General features: G+C 38.9%; 1 protein-coding gene across 3 annotated transcripts in view; it reads left to right on the top strand.

The window, feature by feature from the left end:
* Window positions 1–660: 660 nt before the first annotated feature.
* PWWP2A (PWWP domain containing 2A) overlaps window positions 661–24,512 on the top strand; it is a 32,983-nt gene continuing 9,131 nt past the window's right edge. The window contains exons 1-2 of one of the 3 annotated variants that reach the window (XM_059062674.2): window positions 661–1,380; window positions 18,648–19,612. In XM_059062674.2, coding sequence (XP_058918657.1) covers window positions 788–1,380; window positions 18,648–19,612 — 1,558 coding nt within the window. In that variant the 5' untranslated portion in view covers window positions 661–787. Of the gene's footprint in view, window positions 1,381–18,647; window positions 21,316–24,512 lie in introns of those variants that run through there. The other 2 variants (XM_059062676.2, XM_059062672.2) reach the window with 2 other exon arrangements.

The following is a 24,512-nucleotide window of genomic DNA, read 5'->3' as shown; positions in this document are numbered from 1 at the left end:
TTCCTAGAAAGTGGAGAGAACTCAAGGAAACACCCCTTGTGTGGGAGCTGAAGTGGCTGCCATGAGGTTATGGAGAACGTGTTGCACGTCATTCTATCCCCAACACATAGCATAGGAGGAGCTCAAAAACTGTTTGTAGAATTATCTTCAAACTTTAGTTGTCCTTCCCAAAGAAGGCTGTCGTGTCCACACACGGCTGCAAGCAGGTCCGCGCCTAGAAATAACATTTATTCTAAGGACCTCTGCGCAGAGATTCTTGGGAAGCGGTTCCCCTCCCTCATTATCTCGTTACTCCTCCCCTCCGTAGCCTTTGAAAGAACAGGCACGCCACGTGATTCCCTCCTTTATCCCACCTCTGAAACCCTGGCTGATAATGGGCAGGAGCATAGGCCAACCATAAGACTATATTTCCTCTTCCATCCAATAGAAAGAGGCAATAAGTATAAGGCTCAGCTTTTTGGCTTCCCCCCGCCCCCTTTGAGCCCGCCCCCCACTCCTCCTCTAAGATTCGACATTTGACAACTAGCCCGGCCAATGAGAAGTTCCTACTCTGTATGGGAGGGATGGACTGACTGGATGATAGACGTCCCCATCTGGCCAATGGAATATTGCAAGTGCGGGAGGGCTGTAGGAGAGAACCAATGGCGCGGTGCCAATAACAAGCATCGGGGTAAGGGCGGGACAAAACTGTTCGTTGAAGGGAGGGGAAGGCCCAGCGAACCAAGCAGCGCTGCCGCCGCCGCTGCCGCTGTAGCCTGAGTTGGAGGAGGGAGAAGCCAGGAAGAAAATGGCGGCTGTGGCTGCAGAGGCGGCAGCCACTGCAGCGTCCCCCGGGGAGGGGGGCGCCGGCGAGGCCGAGCCGGAGATGGAGCCCATTCCCGGCAGCGAGGCCGGCACTGACCCCCTCCCGGTCACGGCCACTGAAGCATCTGTGCCGGACGGCGAGGCCGACGGGCAGCAGTCCTCTCCTCAGGCCGACGAGCCGCCGTTCCCGCCGCCGCCGCCGCCGCCGCCGCCGCCGGGGGAGCTAGCCCGCAGCCCGGAGGCGGCGGGGCCGGAGCTGCAGCCTGAGGAGAAGCTGCCCGCCCGGGTGGTGGAGCCGGCGGCAGCCGCGCCACAGGAAGGGCCTGGCCTTTCACCTTCCCCTGCATCGCCGCCCGAGGAGCCCGCGGCTCCGGAGGAACGCCAGGAACCGCCGCTGCCCCAGCCTTCAGCCCCGGCGCTCGTGCCGCCGGCGGGCGGCGACTCAGCGGTGTCGCAACTGATCCCCGGTTCGGAGGTGCGGGTCACGCTGGACCACATCATTGAGGACGCGCTCGTCGTGTCGTTCCGCCTCGGGGAGAAGCTTTTCTCCGGGGTCCTCATGGATCTGTCCAAAAGGTACCTCGCCCGCCCCCAGCACGCCCCGGCCCGCTCGGTCCCCGGGGAGGGAGCGAGCGAGCCCGGGCGGCCCCTTCACGCCGGGCTCCCGCCTCTCCGGCGCCCAGCCGCCTGCGCCTCCCTCGGGTCCCGCGCGGCGCGTGGCGCGCGCTCCGAGTGGGGCAGGCGCGCGGGGCTGTCAGAGGGCGGTCCCTGCCCCAGGTGGGCGCCTGGGAGGCAGGTGTGCCGCCGGGTTGGTGGGGCGCGGGTGTTTGACGGGCTCGCGGGTCTCACCCCCCCGCCCCCCGCAACCCCGGCCTCCTTCCGTGACCTGGCCCTGGTTCACCCACACTGCGGCGGGTGGGTCAGTGCAAAACGCAGAAGGATTTTCACAGAGAACGCGGTGCTGGGTAGGGGAGATTGCGCTATTCTCAAATTAACCTTTAACTTTAATGAGGTCGGAGAAAGGGGTGTGTGCATTGGGGTTCCCAAAAGGATAACTGCCACTCCTTATAAAGGGAAGAACATTTATTAAAAATGAGCTCTTCGACGGTTATTCTTACAGTTAGAATTAATTTCCCCTAGCACGTTTGGCTAATTGGCTAATGATAACTTTTAGAAAAGTCTAAAGAAGAGATGGGATTTTTTTTTTAAACCTTTAATGTCAAGATGATGTGGTATAAAAGTGTTAAGATACTGACTTCTAAAACTGTAGATACAGTTTAAATGGTTGACTTCACCCACAAAGCTCTTGTTTTAGCACATTTTCATTTTTTAATTTAAATTGTTAACGGGCATTGCTTTAAACAGATGAAGATACTCTAAGTCTACAGTTAAGTTAACCTTTTTATTCTCTTCTTTTGCAGATATGAAGTGCAGAGACTCCCATTCACGGCTCTCCCTTCTGTTTCCTGCAACAGCACACACTCTGATGGTGTTTCACCTGTTTAGAAATGGCTTATTTTAGTACGTTTTACTTGTAACTGCTTGCCCTCCCATCAAGACACAAGAATCTTCTCATTTGGGGAAGAAAGCCATTTAAAATACATAATTGAAGTATGGGAAACGATGGGAGCCTTTACAGTTACTTCAAACATTGTTATATCTCAATTTTTTTTTTTCTTTTTTTTTCCCGGTACGCGGGCCTCTCACTGTTGTGGCCTCTCCCGTTGTGGAGCACAGGCTCCGGACGCGCAGGCTCAGCGGCCATGTCTCACGGGCCCAGCCGCTCAGTGGCATGTGGGATCTTCCCGCACCGGGGCACGAACCCGTGTCCCCTGCATCGGCAGGCGGATTTTCAACCACTGCGCCACCCAGGAAGCCCTCAAAAAATTTTTTTTAATTAGTTTTTTTTTTTTTTTTTTTTAAAGAATTTTGGGTTAGGACTTTTGCACTTTTGTTTTCGGAATTAGAAAGCAGAATAAGACCAGTACTGGTGTATTTAATAATAGCAAGAGAGAGAATGTGTATGTTCAGTAGTGTATATGCTATTGAATCAAACAGAAGCGAAGGCCAGTGATTGTGTGAGAATCTGGATTTCAAATCTGCAAAAGGAAGGTGCAAAGAGGTAAGTTGTTTTTGGAAATGGAATGGACAGTGCTTTCCTGTTTTGAGGTGATCATTGTCTTGGTGTTTTGTTTTTTAACATTTTCTTTCATAGGGAAAGCCATTCGTTTTTTGAGTTTTGGTCTGTTTGACCTACAGTGCTTATAAACAGCAGCTTCTTTTGTTGTGGGTGCTATTCTTATTATGAACCTTTTACAATTTAATGTTTTGAAGTGAAAGGATCCTGTCATTAAAGTATTTTTTAAAACTCCATTAAGGGAACCATATCAACTTTTCATTCAACAAATATTTATTGAGCACATCTGTATAAGGCACCCTCTTAGGTATTCTGAATATTATATGTATGAGACACAGTCTGTGCCTTCTAGAAGCTTATATGGGAGTCACACACATTGTGGAAGTGGTGAGGAAATAAAGCAGTGTTTTTTAAATTTAGCACTTCAAGGAATTATTATTGGACCAGTGATTGACTAGTTGAGTATCTTTGTTTTCATAATTTAATATAATTAGGAAAAATAGATCTGCCAATATATTTTGTAATCTGTGCTTACATTGATTGCATACTTTCATGCACAGTTTTGGGGTTAACCGATGATCCAGGAGATAACTCTTTACCAAGACCATGACTGTAGACATCAGTTGCTTTAAAAATAGTTTGTATCAGGAATTCCCTGGCAGTCCAGTGGTTAGCACTCAGTACTCTCACAGGCCGGACCCAGGTTCCATCCCTGGTTGGGGAACTAAGACCCCACAAGGTGGCACAGCCAAAAAATAAATAAATAAAAAATAAAATAAAAATAGTTCGTATCCTATTTGAATTGGCCATTGAATGAAACCATTAGGTAGACATAACAAGAGCTTCCTCTTATATGGGAAAAGAATATGAAAAAGAATAGACATGTATAACTAAATCACTTTGCTGTACACCTGAAACTAATGCAATATTGTAAATCAACTATACTCCAATATAAAATAAAAACTAAAGCAAGAGCTTCCTATTGAGTGCCTGTTAAGTACCAGGCTTTGTACCACATGCTTTAATCTCCATAACTCTGGTGGTATTTTTCATTTATATAGGAGGAAATTGAAGTTCCTTCAATTTGGCTAGCTTGTAAATGGCAAAGTAAGGGCTCAAATGTAGGTTGATCTGATTCTAAAGCTTATGCTTTTTCTAATTTCATATTAGGAAGGTAGTTGGGCTGGCAGATTTCCTGTTAAGCAGTAAGTAAAGAATTGAATATTTCTGAAATATAGTGCTTATCTTGATGTTAATAGCTATATGGGATAATACAGAGGTTGTGTATAGGTGTTGGAGCCAAAGAGATTCTTTTGTCAGCTCATAGCCCTAGAAGCTGCTCTGGAGACTCCCCATTTCCTTAGCTGTCTACTGGGAATGTAGTAGGCTCTGAGGTCTTGGTTCTTGCCTCTTCAGTGAGATAGATAATCAGGAAAGAATGAACATTTGGGAGGCTACTAGGTGCATCAATATATGTGTGCTTTTCTCCGGTCTTCCAAGGGTCCAGTTATTGCTTTTATTAATTTTTTTATTCTGACATCATGCACGGTACAGAAATGTCTTAGGGTTGTCCAGCATGTAGAAAAAGTGTTTGATCTTAGAGTACAGGATTTCATATACATGTGGGTTGATCAAGAGTCTGCTTTTGTAAGCATTTGTTGGACATTCTTCACCTTCCTGTTATTGTATTAATTTTTTGCCTTATTTTTAGAATTATTTGATTGAAGAACACATTTTTGAAGAGACTCTTTGTGGAAAAAAGGAGCAGGACACATGTAATTTAAAAAAAACAAAACCTAAAGAGAAGGAAATGGTACTAAATAGTAGATTGATCTGGACAGTGTCAGGGTACTTGGGTGCTGACTTCTAGCACCTGCCTCTTCAATTAACACCATGACTTTGAGCAAATCTCTGTGCCTCGCTGGGCTTCAGTCTCTAGTATGTATGAGGCTAATTCATTTTGAGTTTAGGCAGTTCACTTTAAACAAATAAGCAAACAAACTTAATGCCTCAGTTTATATAGATAAAGTGAATAGGGTGACCAGGTGTTCTGGTTTTCCTGTACCATCCTGGTTTGATTCTTACCTCCTTTCTTTATTCAAAGTAGCTTGCTTTGGCAAATAAATGACTTGGTCACCCTAAACATGAGGATATTTGAATATCTGGTTAAAAATGGGTTTTATGTAGTGGAGTATTTATTTGAATGCCTTTAAGTTGAGGTATGCATTCTCTAGTTTATTCTAGGCCTCTCCACTATTTTATATACAGCCCTCTTAGGTAGTTTAAATTACCTGCCTACTCCTGAATTCATTATCAATGTCTAATAACAGTAGTCTAATACTAGTAGATAAAGTACATAATCAACTAACTCACAAATTCAGTTTGGTCTTCCTATTCTCTTTTCTTCCTTAACCTTACGCTTTTGATATTTTGACGTAGGTACATTTGTTTCTTCATTTAGCATTATATAATAAGCATTCCTTCAGGTTGCTAAACTCTCTTATTTTAGACAGAATAATCAGTGGTTGTACCATAATATTTGTTTAATTTTCTTATGGTAAATGAATGTCCCTTGCTTCGACATTTATCAGCTGTTAGCCAAATGTTTCATCATATGCCCACCTCCAATGGATTATTTTGAAGCAAATCCTCAACATAATTTTACCGTAAGTATTTCAGTAGAGATCTGTAAAAAGATAAGAACTTTAAAACTTTAATTGTATTACTGTTGTCACACCGAAATTAATAGCAACAATTCCTTTACATCACCATGTTCAGTGTCTCAAAATCAACATCTAAGTTTTGTTCAAGTTAGAGTTCAAGTAAAGTTTATACATTGCAATTGGTTGAGAAGTTTCCTAATTTTTTCATCTGTAGTTCTCCTGCCATTACTTTTATTTCCTTGCAGTTGGTTTGTTAATCCATAGACTTTTTTTGGTAGAATTTTCCACATTCTGGAGTTTTTTCCGATTGCATCCCCTTGGATGAATTTCCATAACGTTTTAAAAATAGGCCTTTTCCCTCAAGAGCAAACAGAATGGACAACTGTAGTCCCCTAAGGGCCTTGTTTTGGGTCAGTAGAAATGATACAATATCTCTTGCCTGCCTGCAAACTTCTAGGCCTATCCCTTAAACACACTTCCAACTTTAGTAATTCCAAACCTAGAAAAATTTAACCAGCCTTCAGCCCAGTCCTCTGAAATGGTAGTTTCTCAGTCTTCTCAATCTATTCTTGAAGGGGGACATATTTATTGGGACCTGTGGTTTCTTCCTCCAAGAGGGATCATTTAAACTGTTTGTTACTGTTCTCCACATCTTTAAAGTTATAAAGCTGCTTTGAAATTCTGAAAAACCTTTCTGATTCCATTTTTTTTGGTACCTGATACGAATTAAGGGATCATGAAGTAAATGCTTATGCTTAAAAACCCTTGTGCATTTTAACTTTGTGGTACATGCTTATTAAAGGTTGTAGCTGGTTGTATTTCAGAATTGATCTTTACAAATACTGCCTTTTCTGTATGTGTATGTGGGTTGCATTAAAAAGAATTGAGGTGATTTCTTTAGAAATCTTCAGATTTCACTAAGTTCTTAAGACAAGTTGTAGATTTACTTGTTTTTTAAGGAAATATAAACCAAGACAATGATTTTTTTTCGTTACAGAGATCATGAAACGTATGGTGCAATAGCCCTACTTTTGGTGGGAAAAATATACAACCATTCTGGTGAAGCAGTGAGTAGTGGTATGAGTAGCTTATACTAAGCGTCCAGGTCAAGAATTTAGGCCCTCAAGTAGTATGCTTGAATGATTGTGTTGAGTTGTACCTATTTAAAACACTTTTAATATTTTTTGATTATTCTGCTTATACCCCAAGGTGCTGATAAAAGGTTTCCACAGTGAAATAGCATTGAGACAAGTGCTAATCACTTTTTGACCCAGGCAGCTTTAGGACACCTACTGCTGTACTAGTATATACAGTATTGAGAGTGAGCTGTTCATCACTTGTTGGACTGCAGTGATTTATTTTTTTTTGGAAATGATGAGTTGTTGGACATTAAAAGTCTAGTTTGAATGTAAAGAATCTGTGTAACATCACAGTATTAAATAAATTTCATGAACTAGGTAACTAGATATGTTACACACAAATTATGCCAGGCATGTTTTATTGGAGTTGGGTCTCTAATGAGGTTAATTTTCAGCCTTTTATATGTAAATAAGACCATACTTCACAGTGTACTGTTTTAAAGCAAAGCTCCTGATGAAACTAGGTTTAATCTTCCTAAGATCAGTTTTTCTGCGGGGGGCCATTAAAGAATTTGTGTATTATGTGTTCATCTTCTCTGTTATGGCTGAGTTAATTTCACACTGATTAAAAATGAAAGATGAAGAAGAAAAAAGAAAGATGTTCTTAGTAGTTATTTGCGCCTCTGAAGTGCATCCTTATTTCTTGATATTTATTCGTCCTGTTCTACCTTAATTCCCTAATTAATTCAGGCACACCAGCAGAATAGAGCTTGCTTTAGTGGCAGATCTTGCAGGAAAGTGGAGGTTAAGTTATACTCTGGGTGGATTTAACATAGAATGTTTTGGCTAAACATCTTTTGGGCAGTTGTTCTCAAAACCAATGTGCTTAAGATTTCCGAGCTCCACTCTACCAGTTTGTTTTTAACAAGGTGATTCCGATGCAGTTGATTCTTAGAGCATATTTGGAGATAACTGACTTTTAGGGGATAGTTTTGCCAAAATAGTGGGACTGTAAATTTGTTAAACCTGTTTTTAAAGTTATTGGGTAATTTGATTGTAATGTAATTGTAAAGTAAGCAATACAAATGGGGATGGACCACTTGGGTGGCAGATCCAGATACTTTTTGTAGAACTGGTAATTAGACTTGCAAATTGTTTCTTAAATCTGGCTGCCCACTAGAAATTTAAGTAGTCCATAATTTTTGTCTCTCTCCCTTTGTACCAAGTGGCCTTAAAACAGAATAATGGTTTTTAGCTTTTTAAAACACATACCTTCTATAGTATTTGACTTCACTTTTCTGCCTATTCCCACCATCTAGGAAGGTTGCCAAGTTTTACTTTGTAATTAATAATAGCTACTATGTATTTCCCACTCCTGTTTTAGGCACTGTGCACTTTGTGTACATTGTTTCATTTTACTCTAGAAAATCGAATGAAGTAAATTCTATTAATACCCATTTCACAGATAAAGACAGGAATTTAATCTCAGAGAGATTAAATTGCCTAAAACTATAAGTGGTAGATATTTGTAGGTGTATCGAAGATGCCTTTTTGCTTATGGAATAAGATGAACAGCTGGGAGTCACAGCAGTTTGTGAGAGTTACATTTTGTGATTTGAATAGGAAAGCACTGAGAAATTGAAGATGCTTTTCTGAATGATATATAATTCTCTAAGGTTTGAAAACAACCCTGTTCTAATTCTAATACATTGCTATATTTTGCCATTACCATGTAGCTTATGATTTTGGTGGGGAGTTACCCTGGTAGGTAGAAATGGCAGAGCGTACACTGTTCCTCTCTCAACCAGGAATAGCTGCTTGGTTTTAAAATAAGAATTGCTCTTCAGTTCAATTTAGTGAATTCTTCAGGCATTTTTGAAAATGGGGTTTCTTCTTCATATATGGTCCTAGGTCTTAAATGTTTTGCCTTGGTTGGCCCGGCCCTGGCAACAGTGGAGTCCACTTCATCATGGGAGGAATCACAAAATGTCAGATTTGAATCTTGTTGAACAAGAGATCAGCATTAAGTGCTGGATGATTGAATTGGAAAAGAATTTAAAGACTAACATGTAGTAAGTTGTTGGACAACCTGTTTTTGGTAAAATAAAAATAGTGAAATAAATTGAATAATTTGCCTTTTAGAAAAAGTCCATCTGTTGAGAAATAACTTAGACCTCTGTGTGGTAGACTCTATTGGACATAATACAAAAGAAATATCAAAAGTACATAGAAATCATAATGGAAACATAGAGAACTTAAAACTGCTTATTGGTGTCTTAGGGCCAGGACCAAGGGAATTCTTTTCAAGTGTTTGAAAGCTGTGATGAGTATTTATGTTAATAATTAAAAAGATTCTTTTATATCTGTTCATTTTCTTGGGAAAATGTCAAGTATCTTTCTCTAAGTGATGTTGTACAAAAGTGAAGTCAAGGTCTGTCTGCTCTTAAAAGTATTATGCCACTTTGTGGTCATTATCATTTTCTTGGATGGTTATTTTAAAAGAAGGAATTTACTGTTAGGGAGTTTAAATAATATGAGTACCATACAGATGTTGTGACTGTTGTTGCTTTTTAAAAGGCTGAAGCATCAGTGTTTTCTCTATAGTTGTTTCCATCTTTATTTCCAAAATATCCAGGTTAAGTTGTTTTTAGAGGTTTGTTGGAAGGTACGGGAGTGGGAGCTTAAAATCTGAATTATTCGGGTTTAACTTCTTTTTTCCCCTCCCTCCAAAAGCAAAGCTATATTTATAAAAGGGGATTGCATAGACTTTTTAAAAGATTGAGTAAATTCTTACGATTACAGAGATGTTCTTTTAAGACTTTTATGCAGATTGCCCTTGTAATACTTGGGGCTTTTAATTAAAAACACCATCCATTCACTTAGTTAACAAAATTGAGTATATTTTAATTTTACTCTAATAATAGTTACCATGTATCATGCCTACTCACTGTGTACTAGGCTGTATGGTAAGCAATTATGTATACTCTTAATTAATCTTGAAGTTAATCTTGACAATTCTGTCAAGTTACTTAACCGCAATTCCAATATCCAAAAAGCTCTGAAAACTGAACTTCCTATTAATTTTTTGGTAGCAGACCCTAACGTGACTGAATGTGAGCATATTGTTATGTATTTATCCCATTTAGTGTGAATGTTCTTTCATTTCATTTTGCTGCTGAAATAGTAATATGCTTGATGATAGGGTGCTTATTATCTTTTGAAAACTGGGAAAATTCTGAATGCTGAAGCCTGTTCACCTCCATGGGGTTCAGAAAAGAGTGTGTACCTGTTAGCTCCTCCACTTCCTTAGTGAGGGCATGGAGGTGGAGGGAGAGGGGTTAAGTAACTTGAAGTGAGGGGAAGCAGTAATAGTAGTAGAGTAGTGGTTAAGAACCTGACTTTGGGCCGACTGCCTGGGTTCATGTCTTGGCTCTACTGCTCACTAGCTGTGTGATCTTGGGAAGGCCATTACACTCTGTGCTTTAGTTTCATCAGCTATAAATTGTGATGTTAAATCAACTGATGCAAATAAGTACATATTTAGAATAGTGCCTGGCACATAGTACATGGTATATAGTTGTTAACTAATAATACTTTTATGAAGTAGCTACTAAGTGGCAGCACTAAGATGACAGCAGCTATTATAGTCACTTAAATGGGTTTGCTTGAATAGCCACTCAATGTAAATGTATTGTGGCCTACAGTATAATCTGCATCTTTAAAATACCTTGAAAAAGTCTGTGGAAGCTTCAGGTAATACTGGTGAAGTATAACTTTGCCCTTTTAATAAGGAAGGATGACATTTATATTTTATGAGGGAATGAGATAACTAGGAGTTTTGTGATGGATGGTAGGGGATGTGTCTCAATCTTTTCTTCCCAATACTCCTTGGGGCAGATGGCTTATGAGGAAATTATGGGCTTTGTCATGAAGAGAAAGTTACAGTCTCATTAGGGAAATTTAGTCCTTGCAGTCTCTCTGCTTCTTACATGCTTCTAAAACATAATTGAGGGACTTCCCTGGTGGTCCAGTGGTTAAGAGTCGGACTTCCAATGTCGGGGAACTAAGATCCCACATGCCGCAGGGCACCTAAGCCCACACAAACTAAGCCTGCAGGCTCTAGAGCCTGCCAGTCACCAACTACTGAGCCCGTGTGCTCTGGAGCCTGCATGCCACAATTAGAGAGAAGCCCTTGCGCCGCAACGAAAGATCCCACGAGCCACAACTAAGACCCGGTGCATCCAAATAAATAAATATTTTATAAAACCCATAATTGAGAAGGGCTCACATTTGAGAATGACATATTTCAGTTAGGGAAAGGAAGATGTTTTTGTGTTCTTTGTACTTATTAAATGGTGGGAACAGACTAGTACAGCTAAACTTTTTAATGAAGTGAGGTACACTTTTGGTCTCATCACTATATTCAATCAGAAGCGTTCACTGGTCTTGTCTTTTTAAGAGACTAGTATTTTTTTTTAACATCCTTATTGGAGTATAATTGCTTTACAATGGTGTGTTAGCTTCTGCTTTATAACAAGGTGAATCAGCTATACATGTACATATATCCCCATATCCCCTCCCTCTTGCGTCTCCCTCCCTATCCCCCCCTTCTAGGTGGTCACAAAGCACCCAGCTGATCTCTCTGTGCTATGTGGCTGCTTCCCACTAGCTATCTGTTTTACGTTTGGTAGTGTATATATGTCCATGCCAGTCTCTCACTTTGTCACAGCTTACCCTTCCCCCTCCCCGTGTCAAGTCCATTCTCTAAGTCTGCCTCTTTATTCCTGTCCTGCCGCTAGGTTCATCAGAACCATTTTTTATTTATTTACTTTTGAGACTAGTATTCTTCATCCATCACACTCTTACCTAACCCTCCCTTATACACTCACCAACGTGCCCTCTTTTTCCACCAGATGGTTACCTGTATTTTATTGCTTGTTCAAGCCTCTGAATCCTTACCTGTCTCCTATGGGGGGGGGGGCTGTTTGCTGACTGGTAATTCCTACGATGCATCTTTTCACCTGTTGGCTTCTCTGCACCTGCTCAATGTTTCACTTTTTTTCAACTAAAGTTGGTTACCAACATTCAAAAATGGGCAACCACTCTCTGCCTCTATTCTTTTGTTCTTCACTTAATATGCTTGGACCCTTCCAGGTGTAGTCAGTTTCATGCAAAGCTCATTGCCTTATCACTAATCCTCGGTGCTTTCTTTCCCTCTAGTCTATATATAGCCTCTTTTGGCAGTGACTGTGGTCTCACCTACTACAGTTAGGTCCTAGGGTTGGGACCTAGTTTTTATACTATGTGACTAATTAGCATACTTGTATTTGAATAGATTGTGTGCTTAGTGGTACTTCAGGTGAGTTTGCTGGCATTTATGCTTAAGTAGAACAAATCTTTTTTATATGCTTTCTTTGCTTGAAAGATTTTTTTTTTTTCTTGGCCATGCCACAGCATGTGGGATCTTAGTTCCCCAACCAGGGATCAAACTCGTGCTCCCTGCAATAGACGCCTGGAGTCTTAAGCACTGGACCGCCAGAGAAGTCCCTCCTTGAAAGTTTTGATGGAACTGAGGTGTAAACTAAATTTAAGATGATGCTTTTATTTGTTTTTTGTTTTTTGTTTTTTTTTTTTTTTGGTTTTTGTGGTATGCAGGCCTCTCACTGTTGTGGCCTCTCCCATTGCAGAGCATAAGCTCCGGACGCCCAGGCTCAGGGGCCATGGCTCACAGGCCCAGCTGCTCTGCGGCATGTGGGATCTTCCCGGACCGGGGCACGAACCCGTGTCCCCTGCATCGGCAGGCGGATTCTCAACCACCGCGCCACCAGGGAAGCCCTAAGATGATGCTTTTAAAAATAATTTTTAAACTTTATTTTGAAATAATTTCAAAGCAGAGAACTCAAACTCTTTATCTAGATGCACTGATTTTTAACATTTTGTCACATTTGCTTTATCATTCTTTATATAAACATGTTTTTCCCTTGAACTATTTGAGAGTAGGTTGCATACATCATTCTCCTTCACCCCTTAATACTTGAGTATTTATTTCCCAGGATCAAAGATATTCTCGTACATAACCACAATATAGTTTTCAGATTCAGGAAACATTGATGAGAACTTTTATCTGTTTTGTAGCCCATATTTCATTACTCTGTCAATTTTCTCAAAAATGTCATTTAAAACTTTTTTCGTCCAGTAAAAGATCATGTATTGCATTTGGTTGCAATATAATATAGAATATATGTAATGGGGACTATTTCTCGATTTAGGGTTGTCTGATACTTGCTTAGGAGAGGCTCAGGTTATACATGCAATGTTGTGTGCTCAGGAGACCACATCTGTGGGCATGTTATCTTCATGTGCCCTCATTGGTGAATGTTCACTTGAGTCCTTCCTCAGGTCAGGGTGTTGTCCTGATATTCTCCAGTGTAATTACTATTTCCCCTGGACTAATAATTCCTTTACTACCATGGAAATATACTGCTTCTCGTCAAACTTGCCCCTCTTCATTAGGTAGATAGACAATTAAAAACATTTTTTTAAAAAGGCTCTCTCATTTTATTTTTATTTATTTATTATATTTATTTATTTATTTTTGGCTACGTTGGGTCTTCATTGCTGTGTGTGGGCTTTCTCTAGTTGTGGTGAGCTGGGGCCACTCCTCGCTGTGGTGCGTGGGCTTCTCATTGCGGTGGCTTCTCTTTGTTGCGGAGCATGGGCTCCAGGCACGTGGGCTTCAGCAGTTGTGGCTCGCGGGCTCTAGAGCACAGGCTCAGCAGTTGTGGCGCACGGGCCCACTTGCCCCCAGGCCTGTGGGATCTTCCTGGACCAGGGCTCGAACCCATGTCCCCTGTATTGGCAGGCGGACTCTTAGCCACTGCACCACTAGGGAAGCCCTAAAAACATTTTTAATTGTGGTAAAAAACACATAAAATATACCATTTTAATCATTTTTAAGTGTATATAGTTCAGCAGTGTTAAGTACATTCGCATTGTTGTGAAGCAGATCTCCAGAACTTTTTATCTTGCAAAACTAAAACTATACCCCTTAAACAACTCCTGATTTTTCCCTCCCCCAAGTCCCCGGCGACCATTCTACTTTTTCTTTCTATAAATTTGACTACTTCAGATATCTTATATAAGTGGAATCATACACTTTTTGTGATGGACTTATTTCACTTAGCATAATGTTTTCAAGGTTCATACATGTTGTAGCATGTGACAGGATTTCTTTTTGAAGGCTGAATAATGTTGCATTGTATGTATGTACCACATTTTGTTTATCCATTCGTCTGTTAAGAGGCATTTGGGCTGTTCTACCTTTTGGCTATGGTGAATGCTACTATGTACATGGGTGTGCAGATATCTCTTTGAGATCCTTTTTTCTCAATCATTTTGGCTATATACCCAGAAGTGGATGTGCTGGCTTGTATTTTTAATTTTTTTGAGGCATAGATATACATTTTATTTTGTAAAATTTTCTATTGCACGTAGCTGACTATTGAACTAATTTCATTTCTCCTGAGATTAAACTCTGCCATAATCAATCTTGCGGAGATGCAAGGTGAACCAGGATAAGCTTGCTTCACAGTTTTCCCTCCTTTATGAATGAACCTGTTGCTAATTTAAGGAGGGAGGTAGTTTCTGAAAACATCTGCTTGAAATGAAATACATCTAGATATTATTTTAAATGAGTTAGTTGCATGTAATTTTTTCCTACTGTAGCTTCTTTAAGAGAAAAGAATTAAGAGAGGGAAAGCTTTCTTTTTGTCTTTTTTCCTTGATATATGTATTGGAGGGAGGTTTGGTCCAGAAAGAACACTGGGGCCTGTCTCAACTAACCCGCCTGAACTTTTTTTCTGAGCATTTGTTTCCCATTTACATTAGCTGAAGATTCTTTTTCACAGTGATTTTTCTCTTGCTTTGACACAGAATAATTAGTAAGACCCAGTATTCTCCCTCCTCAGAATTTTGACACTCATTACTCCTAAATTATTAAGATGATAGCTAGTTTTAAAACTTTTTATAGATTCACAGGAATTTGCAAAGATAGTGCAGAGGTCTCTTGTATATTTGACCTAGTTTTCCCCAAAAGCTATTTTTAAATTAAGCCATAATACCTGAGTTATTTTCCTTTAGAATTTTTGGGTACAAAAAATTGTAAATGGGTAAGGGTTAGAATGAGTCACTAATACATTAATAAATACCCTCATGCTGCACAAAGAAGGGGAGGGGAAGGAGCAGAGATAGTTTGAGTCTTATTACTCAACTCATGGATAGGAAAAGCCTCAAGCAAGGGACACGAGTCAGCTTTCCACATCTCCATGAATCATTAAAATCTTCCTCTGCTGAGGTCACTCTTTGGTGAGCATTCATATGGGACATAAATATCTTCACCTTAGGAAAAGCTAAAGCAGACATGCTTGCTAAAAATTTAGATCCTGGGTTCCACCCTAGGAGAGTCTTACCATTCAGTCTTGGGGCAGGGCTTAAGAATCTCCATTTTCAAACACCACCGAGTATTGTGTTGCAGATTTCCCCGACTATATTTGAGAAATTATATTTTAGCGGTTTTAGGAGACCATAATTTTGTTGCTACTTTATATTCTTATTAAGGTAATAGTTTCATAAGTCAGTGGCTTTCAAACTTTTGAGCATAGTTACAAATATATTTTATCTGTAGACCCCTGTATATACATATATACATGAAACAGATTCATTGCAGTTACATATACTTACACTGTTTTTTAATTTAAATCATAGCTGTGACCTATGAAATTTGATTTCGCAACCAACCTCTCCACACTCAGTTTGAAAACATGGCCATGGTATTAAATGTTGTCCATGGAAGGGTAACAGAATGATTACTAAGATGGAGTAGGACACTGATTCCCCTTTTCCTCTTAAAATAATTTATCCTTCTGGTCTTTGAGGAAGTTTTATTATTAGTTGAAAATATTTTTCTATCTAGAGTCTGTCATACAGAGTGAAGTAAGTCAGAAAAACAAATGCCATATGCTAACACATATATATGGAATTTTAAAAAAAGTACTGATGAACCTAGTGGCAGGGTAGGAATAAAGAGGTAGACATAGAGAGTGGACTTGAGGACACAGCGGGGAGGGGGAAGCTGGGGTGAAGTGAGAGTGGCATGGACATATATACACTACCAAATGTAAAATAGCTAGTGGGAAGCAGCCTCATAGCACAGGGAGATCAGCTCGGTGCTTTGTGACCACCTAGAGGGGTGGGATAGGGAGGGTGGGAGACGCAAGAGGGAGGGGATATGGGAACATGTGTGTATGTATAGCTGATTCACTTTGTTATACAGCAGAAACTAACACACCACTGAAAACAATTATACTCCAATAAAGATGTTAGAAAAAATTAAAATTTTTTTTTTCTGCTTTTGCCAATCCACTACCCACAATAACCAGTCTTTTTTTTTTTTCCCCCTTTTTCTTTTGGTGCCTGCAGTTTCCATTCATCATTACACAACTAAGTGCCTCCCTATGTTATTAAAAACATTTAATGCTTGTATTTTATATGCTTAAGAAGGAAAGGCAGGAAGAAGAAAAACCCAGAAGTGAAATTAATGTTCTTATTAAACTCCATGAAGGTAGATGTATCAGATTTCACAGCTTATTTGATATAAACAGCTTGAAAGTAATTGGCTGGATCATGCTCACACTGAGATAATGAATTAGAGATACAGAAAGGATCCCAAACTCTGGTAAATTATTAGTTGAAAGTAAGATCATATTACTTAAATGAAGTTTAGGCAAGAAAAATGGCTAACATTTGTTGACCTATTAATCCTCCCCTGAATTCTCTAAGGTAGGAAATAGTTACTCCCTTTTACATATGCAAAACTGAATTTAGAGAGGTTTAGTACTGCTTGAGGATACAAAGTTGGTAAAAAAACTTTTAAGATGCTCGAGGTTTAGTTATTCCTAATAAAAGGAGGAAATTTGTTCTCTCAGTTATGGAAACAAGTGAAAGTGTAATGGGGCAAAATAATGGCTTCTTATACAAGTTAGAAAATTTTATTGTTAATACAAATGGTGGTCTCACCTCGTAAGTTATATTGTTTTATGTAGCTCTAGGTTAAAACACAAGAATAACCTGTCTTCCTGTCACCTTGAAAAAGTGGTTGAGCACCTCCAGATAAGCTAAGGCCAGATGCTCAAAGTGCCTTGCAGTTAAGTAGTCAGGAAGCAAACCCTTGGGTACGAAATACTATGCTAGAATAGAAAGCTACTTACTTATTTATTTATTTTTAATTGAAGTATAGTTGAATTGAAAGCTATTTTTTGCAAAGTTTGATGTAGTGAGGAATGTGTCCTTCCTTTGTGGATTAGCCCAGACCCAAACTTGTCCCACTCTAGGTAAAAAAGGCTTTCCTCTTCCTTTGTGGTTTATATTTGCTGAAAGTTGTTGGTTTGTGGTAGCCAAGCTAACAAGACTTCAGGAAAAAAAACATTTAGGCGTTGGAACCAAATATCCTGGTGTTGGCTCTTCCTATATCCCTGCCCAAGTTTAGGTGTATCTGCAGCCCTAAGAACTTAATCTCAATATTTCTTTCCAACAAAGAATTCTGTACCTTTTTGGGGACATAAAGACATTTTAGAGAATCTGAGAACCAAGACTCATTCTCCAGAAAAAGAGAACTATACAAAACATTTGCATCTAATAATGTCAGGGGTTCTACCTGACTACTTGAAGCCAGTCCTTAGGTTCTAAGCACCTCTGCTTTAGAGGATTGGTATTAGAATTGTATTGTGTTCAGTACTGTTTGACTCAATGAGTACCTAAAATTAGCATGTTAGCACGTACATGATGAAATCATTTGGTAGTGTGATTTTATTTTTATATGCAAGAGTCTGAGTATGGCAAGTTTAGATTTAAGGGTTCTTGATGTTTAGCCCAGGCAGATTAAACCACAGTTATTTCTAAGTCTACATGAGAAACAAGGTTATTTGACCCCTGTTTTATTAGAAACTGATAATTGTAGAGATTTGTGTTCTGTACCAGTGCTTTGCAGACTGGGTCTGGACCTGTAAGGGAGTTTTGAAATCCATTTAATGCATCTGACTAGCATCAAAACAAATGAAAATAGACCAGAGTAGAAAAAAATATAATTATGTATCACATAATATAAAGTCAAGTATTTAATGAAACTTTTGCTTAAGTGTGTGTATTTATGTGCATGCATGTATATATACATGCATGAACATTTTATTGGATTGCAATGTGAAAATATTTCTTAATGTATGATGTGACTTTAAAAAGCTAGAAAGCTATAGCTTTATACCTGTCTGCTTTTGAGGTTATTTGAGTATCTGAATTTCTAGTGTTTTTGTGGTTTTTTTCTTGGGGTGGGGGTGGCCGGGTTGGATGAAGGCCTTAAGAGTTAAGGTAGAATAGTAGAGAAGCAAATGCCTTTGAATCTTTATAGTGTTTAAACAATAAAGTTGAGTTGGGAGTTTACTGATTCAATATTTTGGGGGTAGTTAGGGCTGAGTTTGTTTTGTGAAGCTTTTGAAAGCCATTATAACCAGAGGAAGATATGTATGTTACAAATTTATAGTTGCATTTACTAGACATGTTGTCTATAGTTGAGCGAACGTTATATCAAATGATATTAACTATTAAGCTATCTGATAGAACATCCTTACTGATTATCAAAACTGGAAAGATCAATTTTCAATAACATCAGCTGTTATGGCATTGCTTAGAGCAACTATTGAGTATTTCTTTTTGAGTGTAGACCTAAAATGTAAGTCCCCCCAAAATGGAGGGCGTTGGGACCCGGGGAGGTTGTCTCTAGGTTTTTGGTTTTGTTTTTTAAAGTGAAATAGTTTTCAGTAAAGGTCATGTAAATAAACACTAGGTGGTGTTTCAAGAAACTGAATTATAGACACTAACTTAATGGCTTCTTTTCTCCTCTCATTTCTTTCAAAGGTTTGGGCCCCATGGGATCCCTGTGACAGTATTTCCCAAAAGGGAATATAAGGATAAACCTGAAGCCATGCAGCTCCAAAATAATACATTCCAAGAAGGGACAGATGTCAAGCGTGAAGTGAATGGTGCTGTTCCCGAAGACCCTTCTCCTGTCCCGCCTCCTGAGCTGAGCTTGGCCGAAAGCCTGTGGACTTCCAAACCACCACCTCTCTTCCATGAAGGAGCACCTTATCCTCCCCCTTTGTTTATCAGGGACACATATAACCAATCAATACCTCAGCCACCTCCTCGGAAAATTAAGCGACCCAAACGAAAAATGTACAGGGAAGAACCTACTTCAATAATGAATGCTATTAAACTACGACCCAGGCAAGTCTTGTGTGACAAGTGTAAAAACAGTGTCGTTGCTGAAAAAAAAGAAATTAGAAAAGGTAGTAGTGCAAGTGACTCTTCTAAATATGAAGATAAAAAACGGAGAAATGAAAGTGTAACTACTGTGAACAAAAAACTGAAAACTGACCATAAGGTGGATGGGAAAAACCAAAATGAAAGCCAGAAAAGAAATGCTGTGGTTAAGGTTTCAAATATTGCTCACAGCAGAGGCAGAGTAGTCAAAGTTTCTGCTCAGGCAAATACATCAAAAGCTCAGTTAAGTACTAAAAAAGTGCTCCAGAATAAGAACATGGATCATGCAAAAGCTCGGGAAGTGCTGAAAATTGCCAAAGAAAAGGCACAGAAGAAGCAAAGTGAAACCTCTACGTCCAAAAATGCACATTCAAAAGTCCATTTCACACGTCGATACCAGAATCCTAGCTCAGGTTCCCTTCCACCCCGGGTTCGTTTAAAACCACAGAGGTACAGGAATGAAGAAAATGACTCTTCTCTGAAGACAGGACTGGAGAAAATGCGGAGTGGCAAGATGGCACCAAAGCCCCAGTCCCGCTGCACCTCTACCCGCTCAGCAGGTGAGGCCCCTTCAGAAAATCAGAGTCCCTCCAAAGGCCCTGAAGAGGCCAGCAGTGAGGTTCAGGACACAACTGAAGTGCTTGTGCCTGGTGAGCAGGATGAACCACAGACACTGGGCAAAAAGGGCAGCAAAAGCAATGTCTCTGTTTACATGACCCTAAATCAAAAGAAATCTGACTCTTCCAGTGCTTCAGTGTGTAGCATTGATAGCACAGATGATTTGAAATCCTCCAACTCTGAGTGTAGTTCTTCTGAAAGCTTTGATTTTCCTCCAGGCTGTATGCATGCACCTTCCACATCCTCTACTTCCTCCTCTTCAAAGGAAGAGAAAAAGCTCAGTAATTCCTTGAAAATGAAAGTCTTTTCCAAAAATGTCTCTAAGTGCGTCACACCAGATGGCAGGACCATATGTGTAGGGGACATTGTTTGGGCCAAGATATATGGCTTCCCCTGGTGGCCAGCCCGTATTCTTACTATAACTGTGAGCCGGAAAGATAACGGCCTTTTAGTCCGACAGGAGGCCCGTATTTCATGGTTCGGGTCTCCAACAACATCTTTCCTGGCTCTTTCGCAACTCTCCCCCTTTTTAGAAAACTTCCAGTCACGCTTTAATAAGAAGAGAAAGGGCCTGTATCGCAAGGCTATCACAGAGGCAGCTAAGGCTGCCAAACAGCTGACCCCTGAAGTGCGGGCTCTGTTGACACAGTTTGAAACGTGAACATGGACAGTAAGGTAGGCAAGAACCTTTGGAAGGCGCCACAGGTTTTCTAGTCTAGTTAGGGGTAACTTCTACAAGATAGCTTGGCCAAATTGGAGAGAGAACTTGCACTCAGTTGGCTGCTTTTTTATACTTAACCTTACAGCCATTTTTAGACTGAGAAGCTTAAACTGAACAAGCAATCAAATTTTGTCTTAAGGAAGTGAGATTTTAGTATTTTTCAGTTTTGAAGTCTAAAACCACCCCAAGGCATAGGAGCCATAGCCTCAACTGAAAATGAATTTTTGCAGGGACTGTTAATTGCCATTTGTACCTAGTACTGTGTGTATGTGTATATGTATATACACACATGTAAATATGTGTGTGTATATGCACAGATACATACATGTATCAAATATAGCCTGTCACTGTGTGACACAGGTTGCATATCTGGGATCATAGTAAGGGCCGGTGAGCTAGGGGGAATAGGAGATTTAATGACTACTTGTTTTTTAATTAATGAACACTTAGCCTTTCTATGTGCATAATGGCACGGGAGTTTGATACTTAGATGTTTGACAAACTGAGATGCTTGCTGTTGAATTGCACACTGGGGAAATAGCCCAGTATTTGGGATTAAGACTGTCAAGGCTGGCTAGGTCTGAATCATTGCTCTCTCTCTTGTCCAGTGGGGACTTAAACACTTTCAGACTTCTGGTTTGGGAGGTTAGATAGGTTTGTCTTTGGATATGTAAATAGGTGATTGATAAATTTGGTCAGATTTCTCCTGACTGGCTCTTCCTAAATTCTTAGGATATGTCCTGGTAAATTACACTTTGTGAATTAATTGTCATATATGTAATTGTTGCATTTTGGATGTACCTAGTTTGATAATTTTTAAAAATATTTCCATTTAAGGTATCTGTTTGCAGGTCAGAAAATGAGAAAATGTAATTGTGTAATGCTCTGAAATGTAAAAAAAACAAGCTGTAAATAAAATCAACTAAATCCAAATTATTTGTGTGTGTTTCTCAAAAAGCTTTGAAAAATTTCAAGATGGTAGAAAATTATTCTTTGTAATAGTATATAGAGGAGATGAAAAAATCACTTATTTTCCTATTTGCCCTATCAGGGAGTATATAATCTGAGCATGATAAAATTCAAATAAGTGACTAATCAATATATTCTTAAAATGAGGTTTTGTAGTATAGAGGTCTGATATGCTTCTAGACTTGACCCTCCTCCAGCCAATTTCTCATAAGTGTATGGATTTTAATTCATTTTTAGCTTTAATATTTCATCACATGCTTCTTTTTCTTCTTTTTTTACATTTGTATAATTAAAATCAATCTCTTTTCTGCTTAATCCTCTGCCTCCGGTATCATTGTTTTTGGGGCTTGTAGCTTAGCTCACTGTTTTTCTACATGGTCCATCTGTCCCTAAGATTTGATTTCTTATTTTCCATTTTTAGCTTTGTATTGTGAGTGAAAAATCTGATTGATTGCCTGTGGAGGCAAGTTTGTCCCAAGATTTTTTAAGTTGCTTTCCTATTTTAGGCGTCCAACTTAGCTTTTAAATGTGATACAATGTCAGTTTGACACTTTTGGAAACTTGGAACTTTTAAAGAGCAACTTTTTGTGGATTTATAAGTAATGCAGTTTGAAATATCTTAGTTACTATGGAATTAATTATGAAAAGATTAATGGAGATTGAAAATCAGTAGTCTTCGGTCAGCTTCCTTAAGGTAATGTACCGATTTCTGCAAAAGCAGTGGAATTTCTTCTGGGGAACTCAGTCAATGCTTTTTGATTATAGTAAACACACAATTTAAAAAAATGTTTCACTTGAATAGAACATATTCTTTCCTGCAAACAGAAATAATTATAGTATTTTTAAAATTCTTTGATTATAACAGGTTGAAAGAAGTTCATAGTGTGATTGAGGGGTTTTAAGGAAATATCTTAAAAGATTTTCAGAGTATTTGTTTCCAATTAGCGAATTTGTTCATTCAGATATTTTCAAAAGTTTGAAATCTAAGGTTCAGGAAGATTGAAACCAGGCAAAGCAAAGAGTCACCTAAGTTATATAATTCTAAGGCTTTGGGTAATGATCCAGGTGAGTTTCATCCTAACATAGAAATGGTTTTGACAGTGGATACTGCTGATGTAGTTAAGTGCTTGGGTAAATGTGCTCTTGTGGGATAAACTAAATTTGATTTGTTTCAGAAGCCATGGAGAAAAAGAAGAAAGAAAAAGATAAAATCATGATTGTTGAGTATAAAAGTAACACTTAATTTGATATAGTCCATACCTTTGAAGAAAAGGTTGAAGCATAATCACAAATGTGCACGATCTCTTAATATGCCAAATAATCCCTCTGTTTTAAACCAGCAGTCTGGCATACTTCATCTGAAGTTTCAATAGGGAAACAAATTTGAAAGAATTTCTGTAATCTTTAAGATGTACTGTGTGTTCTAAACACTAAATCAATAGCTGCATACTAAACAGTGTTTTCAAACAAATTTCTTAAGCAGCTAAGATATATTTGTCCAGTATCCACTGTAGATGGAGATAGAGTTGAATTGGGTAATTGTAGCCATTTTTCTCTTACATTTCTCTTTAACAACAACAAAAAAGGAGACACTGAACTCTTTATATGGAGACAACCAAATGGGTATTTGTTTTTCCCCTTGCAGAGAGAAAACTAGGCTTAGGCCAGATCTCTAGTGGTCTAAGAAAAGTTAGAATAGGATTAGCAAGGGGGAGAAACTAAGGGAAGTAAGAGCTGTGAAAGCTAAAGATTTCTTTATTTCTAGAAATCTTTGGAAATGTAAAGCATCAGAGTGTTTTTCAGTTTTCTAGAATTTATCGACCAGAAAAGGTCTGGTCTGTAAGTTTGGAAGGGACTCTATAGATGTGGAATCAGAGACCTGAGGTATCAGTGAGACCAAGAAAGTAGAATTCACTAGTCTGAAGCCTATGTGCAGGACTAGATGGTGTGTCCCTACTTGGTTTTCATGGGGAAAATCTATAAATAGTAATTTTAGATTGGTACTAAGTAGAAAAGACAACAGACAGGAATATAGATATGAAGATGGACTGTAGGCAAAGGATATGGAACTTGCTAAAATCAGCTAAATGAGTATCTTCATTAGCAGGTTTGAATTTCTGATTTTAAAATAGAGTTGCACCCCTATTTGAGCAGGTTGTACTTACTATTGGTTATGCTGAAGACACACATTTACATTCTTTTATGTATATACACATTCTTTAATATGAAATAACTGAATTGAGAATTGGAAATACCTTAAGAAACCTATAATTTGGATCTAAAATTAGATTTTTCCTTTTAAGTTGTAAATTTTTCTGTAGCTTGTGCTGCACTGGTTCACGTTTGGTAGTACTCGGAGCAGAGGAGATTGGCAAATATCTAGAAAAGTTGATAATGTTTAAATTCAGGACGATGTTTTGATCTGTATCCGTTGATGGCCTCCAATAGGTAATTTGCCAGAGAGAATTCTGAAGACCCTGTTTCTAAGTTGGGACAAATTTAGTGTTTGTTTTGGAATTGTATTAATATGGTTGCTATTAAACAATTAAAATGCCTGATAGAGGGAATTCAGAAATAGAACAGGAGGCTGGTGCTGTGCCAATAGCCAGGAGAAATAAAACAGCTAAGCTGCCTTAATTACCTTTACCTGGTTCTGACTTAGTTACTAGGCTCTTAATATTCTGTATTTATAGTTTGTGTACATTTACTGTACTCCATTCAACAGAGTGAATAGAAATAAAAAAAATGAAAGCTTCAGTAATTTAAGTGATACAGGTGATCTATATATTTTTAGTTTTCCAGGATATCTTGGTGTTTTTACCATGGATAGTTGATACTGAGATCAGAGGAGAAACAGCTCAACTCTTTTTTGTTTATTCTTTACTCAAGTAAGAGATTTAACCTTTATAGACTCAAACAGGTTATTTTTTCTGGTTTACTTTCTTCGGGACTTTAGGTGGAAATCATTTTTTCCTTCATATTAATAGAGCATTGTAATTTGCTGGGTTTTTTTTTTTTTTGGTATTTAAAAAATTATTAAATATACCTAACATACAGTTTACTATTTTTACCATTTTTTAAAGTACAGTTCTGTGGCACTAAGTACATCCATGTTGTGTAGTCATCACTACCATCCATCTGTAATTTGTTTT

Source organism: Kogia breviceps, chromosome 4 (assembly GCF_026419965.1).
Source record: "Kogia breviceps isolate mKogBre1 chromosome 4, mKogBre1 haplotype 1, whole genome shotgun sequence".
NCBI classification, from domain to species: Eukaryota; Metazoa; Chordata; class Mammalia; order Artiodactyla; family Physeteridae; genus Kogia; species Kogia breviceps.
This window is presented reverse-complemented; position numbering and strand designations above follow the sequence as displayed.